This window comes from Panicum virgatum, chromosome 6K (assembly GCF_016808335.1).
Source record: "Panicum virgatum strain AP13 chromosome 6K, P.virgatum_v5, whole genome shotgun sequence".
Taxonomy (NCBI): Eukaryota; Viridiplantae; Streptophyta; class Magnoliopsida; order Poales; family Poaceae; genus Panicum; species Panicum virgatum.
In genome coordinates, this window is record NC_053141.1 from 19,089,540 (window position 1) to 19,094,499 (window position 4,960).

The 4,960-nt window shown below is 39.2% G+C and overlaps 1 protein-coding gene across 3 annotated transcripts; it reads left to right on the plus strand.

Annotated features, from left to right (window-relative positions):
* The first annotated feature begins 586 nt into the window (after nucleotides 1-586).
* LOC120711987 (nuclear nucleic acid-binding protein C1D-like) lies at nucleotides 587-4,739 on the plus strand. 3 transcript variants are annotated; one of them, XR_005690573.1, is made up of 7 exons: nucleotides 651-938; nucleotides 1,027-1,082; nucleotides 2,296-2,350; nucleotides 2,439-2,519; nucleotides 2,606-2,818; nucleotides 3,770-3,817; nucleotides 4,292-4,739. XR_005690573.1 is itself a non-coding variant. In XM_039997671.1 (6 exons), the coding sequence occupies exons 1-5, from the start codon at nucleotides 725-727 to the stop codon at nucleotides 2,812-2,814; spliced, it is 615 nt and encodes a 204-aa protein (XP_039853605.1). In that variant the 5' UTR covers nucleotides 587-724; the 3' UTR covers nucleotides 2,815-2,818; nucleotides 4,292-4,718. The 3 variants fall into 3 exon arrangements, 2 of the variants coding, with proteins under 2 accessions (XP_039853605.1, XP_039853606.1); XM_039997671.1 differs by lacking the exon at nucleotides 3,770-3,817 and having other exon boundaries at nucleotides 587-938; nucleotides 4,292-4,718; XM_039997672.1 differs by lacking the exon at nucleotides 3,770-3,817 and having other exon boundaries at nucleotides 2,606-2,822; nucleotides 4,292-4,718.
* Nucleotides 4,740-4,960: the final 221 nt, after the last annotated feature.

Below are 4,960 nucleotides of genomic sequence, written 5' to 3' on the forward strand. Positions count from 1 at the left end.
GTTTCTTTGACCTTCTAATAGCAGGCTCAACCCTTCCATTCCATTTTATTTTTCTTCTTTTTTTAGGAAAATAGTGATTTTATGTGCCTTGAAAGGGGGAGAGGTATCCCGGATGGATGGATTGTATTAAGCGGAATTCCTCCCTTTGGTCGCATACTTGGACGTACAAACTGAAAGATATTATGCTTCTTTGGAGAGGGTGGTCAACAAGAAATAAAGCTAATAATGGTGGAAGGATGCAGAGTGCAGATGAGATCTATAGGCTATAGCTATGTACTCTCCATGTTTCCAGGTTGATAAAGGAAGTCGTTTCAAATATCGACACTGTCTCAAAAACAACTTTGACCACTACATTTTTGCTATAAAAATTTATAAAATATAGTCAATATATACTTTTATGAGACTATATTTCAAAATAAATATATTTACACCACTTTTATATTTTAAAAATCAACATAAAAATTATTTATAGTTAAAGTTTAAAATATTTAATTTAAAAAAACTCAAAACGACTTCCTTTTTATATACGGAGCGAGTATGTTATTTCTTTTACCTAGTATATAACTAATAAAAATAAACCTTGGATAACCCAAGGATATACTAGTAAAAATAAACCTTGGATAACCCAAGGACCCGGTTCCAACCCTAATTACATCCTTGTAACCGCGCACCCAAACGACCCGCTTCCCTGAACTCCTTGCCGCCGTCTAAATCTGCCCAAACCATGGCCGCCACCTCCGCCGACGCGGCCTCGGCGGTTCCGCCTTCCGTTGTATCCGCCGCCGAGGATACGCTCGCGGCCGCCGAGTCCGTCGGGGACCACCTATCCCAGCTGCTCGCTGCGGCGGAGGACCCCGACGCCGTCGCCGAGCTCCCGCCCCTGCTTCGGGCGCGCGCCTTCCTAGCCGTGGCGCAGGCCGCCACCTCCCTATTAGCGGGTACCCATCAGCGCTTCCCTTTCTCGTTATCTAACGTTAGCCTTTTTTTATTTCCTCATTAAAGGTATATTTTTGCGGATTTTTGCAGTGCGGCTAAGGTGTTCGGGAATTGACCCCGACGAGCACCCCATCAGAAAAGAGTTTGTAAGCTCCTCCTGTCTCTGAGAATCCTCAAATCTTTCGAAGTGTTTTGTTTCGGGATGCACTTGAAGTAGGAGTTACATGTCAGTGTTATTGACTGGAGCAAAGATGGAGTACTTTGTGTAAATAATTGCCTTGGAGCGTTGAGCGTGAGGGTGGAGCACTTTAGCTTGGACTTATTCAACATGCACATGGTTATACATAAGCTTTTTTGTGGATCCGAACAGAGCTTCTATCATTGTAATATCGCCTTTGACATGGTTCAGCATTTAGCTTAATTTTCTATTATTGCCCTTTTACTGTAGAATTTGCATGGAGAAAGTTTTAGTATTTGTGGTCATTGGGATCATGGTTCTTAAGGAGCTAAGGCGACTCGGTGACCTAGCCCCCTCACAACACCTAGGTGTATAAGGCAAGCGGTGGGGTGACGCCATAGACATATCCTAAACATACCATGACAGCAAAATTTAGTAGCATATACATACTTTCATGGAGCCGTCCACCATGCATTCTCCCAATTGTTCTTGCCATCCTTTCTCTTCTCCCAAGCAGCAAGCTGGACAATGAATGAGCAACAAAGCAATCAGTAAGACCAACAACAAAAATAATTAAGTGAAAGCTGTACATTAGCAATATGACTTGTGATTTGGGATTCTGCGCGAGGGCATCTTAAATTGAAAATTTTTGTCAACAATTTGTTTAGTTGTCAGAATTTTAATATATTGAGAAAACTTTTGATAACGGCAATTCTTGAATGAAGAGTTCTATTTGGATATATCATGATTTGGAAAATTCAGTCTATGTATGCTGTCAGGTATTCTGTTCAAAGTTATATGTTAAAAGTAATAAAAGATATTTTGTAATCTTTGAAGGCTTCTTCGGTTTGGAGGGGATTAGAGGGGGTTGGGAGGGATTAAATCCGCAACAAGTCAAAATCCCACTCAATCCCTTCCAATCCCTCACAATCCCCTTGTGGAGGGGATTAACCGAACAAGCCCTGAGTGGAGAGTTCTATGTAGCCACATTAATTCAATGTTTATATCTTTTCAACTATTCTGCTACCTGGACTGGGAGAAAGTTTTGATATTTATGATTGTTTGTTGGAGTGTACGTCGCCACTACTTGAAGTGAAAATGTAATCTTTGTATTTGTCAATTAGTCTAGCTCTTCAGTTGATAGTTTTTTTTCTTCTAAGATCTGATTCTTTTCTTTGCAGGAGAGGTTAAGCCTGTGGCAAGAGAAGTTAGATCGATTTGAGGATTGGGACAAGGGTACTGTACTGCACTTTTCATGTGTATTCATAGTTTATTCATAGATATGCAATGCTGGTACCTAGTTACTACCTGAACTCAATTGCAGCGCCACTTCGCCCTACTACTACACTGAATACACAAGCAGCAGCAAGGTTCATTGGACACTCACTTTCCCATCTGACATCTGGTACGTATTTGAATATTAAATTTATGTGCATTTTTCGGTTATTATGCTTGGATCTGAGAGTTTTGTTGTTGTTGTTGCTGTTTCAGATCAGAAGAGAAGCATGCAGGCAATCAGTAGAGGAGAAAGAAGGGGCTGGTCTGGGCAGAAGAGAAAGCCTGAGCCTTTCCCTGAAAAGAAGTCTGTTCGTGCTGCTGCGGAAGAGTTCCTTGCAAAGGCTGCTCAGGAACTTATTGGGAATAGTGATAACAGGGTGAAGGGTCCTGTTATACTCATTTCTGATGAAGATGAGGACTAGATCAGTATGTTAGTTTTGTTAAGATATCAAGAATTTATTGCTGCTTCTGTAGATTTGTTGTTACTGCATGAGTAATGCTACACCTACAAAATATTAGAAGTAATACTCACATGCTGATTTGTACAACATTGTAAAATACATCTGACATAAGGGTATAGATGACCACAAAATCACAGTTCATGGAATTTCTCTACATAATATAGTTCACAGTTCTCCATCCTTGCATGTATGATCCTTGTAGAGGTTAGCCATCCTTGTGAGAATATCTGAAATTACCTAACTCAAATATCTTCAGGTCTCGTTTTAGATATATTTTTTACTTGTACTCTGCTAATGATATTTTCAGAAGAATGTAATTTAGGTATCCCGGTACCTGTATCTGAATTTATAAATGTTAAATGCATGTTTGTCGCTCTAACACCCTCCAATCAACTTTTAGCTTCACAATCATTCTTTGCTGACATGTATAGTGAAACACATGTATAAACAGTTGCCTAGTTGTCACTGCTAGGGTCTGGATAGTTAAATAGGGAATACAGATGTCATGTTAGGTCTAACATTTATGATTAATGAGTATGGCGATTATATGAAAGCTATAAATCATATTAATTGTGCAGATAATGTCAGTTTTACAAGTGAGGGCACATTTTTGCATGGCACGTTTTTGCATGTCTTAGTATTGTGTTGCTAGTAGTACAACTGTACAAGAGCTTGGTACACATATAATAAGTTTATTGCAATTTGTTTACCTGTCATTGGATTGTTATATCTACACAAGGGACCATGCATCTGCTTTGGATAGCCAATTATTCCTTGTGTTCAATGCCTGATGAACAGTTTCTGTACATTCAAGTGCATCTCAGTTCCATAAATTTTTAACGTCATCAAAGTGCACATGACATGTGAGAATTAGTTAGGCTTGATAGTAAATTATTTAAGGCCTTGTTTGTTTCAGCCTGGGATTGCGGATTGTAGCTTTAAGAATCACAAGATGAAAGAAAAGGTTAATAATCTGCACCTTTCCACTGAAACAAGGAAGCCTTTGTAATGGTTGATTGATATAATTTTTCTTGTCGCCAAGTGTATAATCATACATGGCATTTTTTATTATTATTAAATGGATAGGACCATGTATTGGAATGGTGGTTTTATGGACAAAATATTTTTTCATGCTATTGAAAATGCACAATTTGAGATTGAATGCAGCAGGGCACGTTTTTGGGAGAGTTGTTTATGCTGTGGTACAAATGTGTGTTCATATCCTGTGTTGGATGAACAAAGTCTTCTTCTAACTTAACATAATAACTATACTCTGCTTGCCCCTACATCAATTGTTCTTGTACCGCAACCATACTGGAGTTCTACAAAATTCTCTTCTACATGATGAAAGTCTATTTTTTTGTTAGGCATGTACTGTAGCCTGTGTTCGGTTGTGGTCTCTTCAGGTCTCTTGACTATTTGTTCTGTTTCCATGCAGGAAAAATGAATATTAACCAGGTGACATGGATGTGCCTGATTCATCAGCTATGCAAAGCAAGGTAGAAGTTCTGGATGATGAAGATAACCCTAGAGTGCTGTTTTGTTGTACATGGAACATGCAATGGAGCAAAGGCTTGCTTCCTCTGTTTTGGGAGCAATCGACCTCAAATCTTGTATCTGAGTTCCTGTCTGGAAAGAATATTTTGACTATCTATTTGTTAGAGGAGTTGGAGTAATTATATGGTTTGTGCTCTGCAGGCCTGCAGCACCCCTAATAATGAGTATTGTCATATATTTGAATGTCATTTACAATCTGTGGAAGATTTGTGACCTCCAGCAATTTTGGGGTACTCAGCCTGTGTAAGACATAATCAATGTATTCATACTGATGGATGAACATCTTTTGCAGACTTTTCATGTGGCAATTGAGAACTGGTGTGCCTGCATAGAATGTGTGGGATACAAATCACTTAACATTTTTTGCATTTCTCGGAAGTTTATACCGGTGGTAAGTTGCAGAAGTTTTTGATTTTCTGTGCTATAATGCATTTCTGGGAAGTTTAATGCATGCGAAGCTGTTGAAACTACTTTGGGTTTCAAGTTCATGACTTCGATACCCCCCTTCTCCCCACTGAGACCATGGCCAGAGTCTAAATACATGACTTGG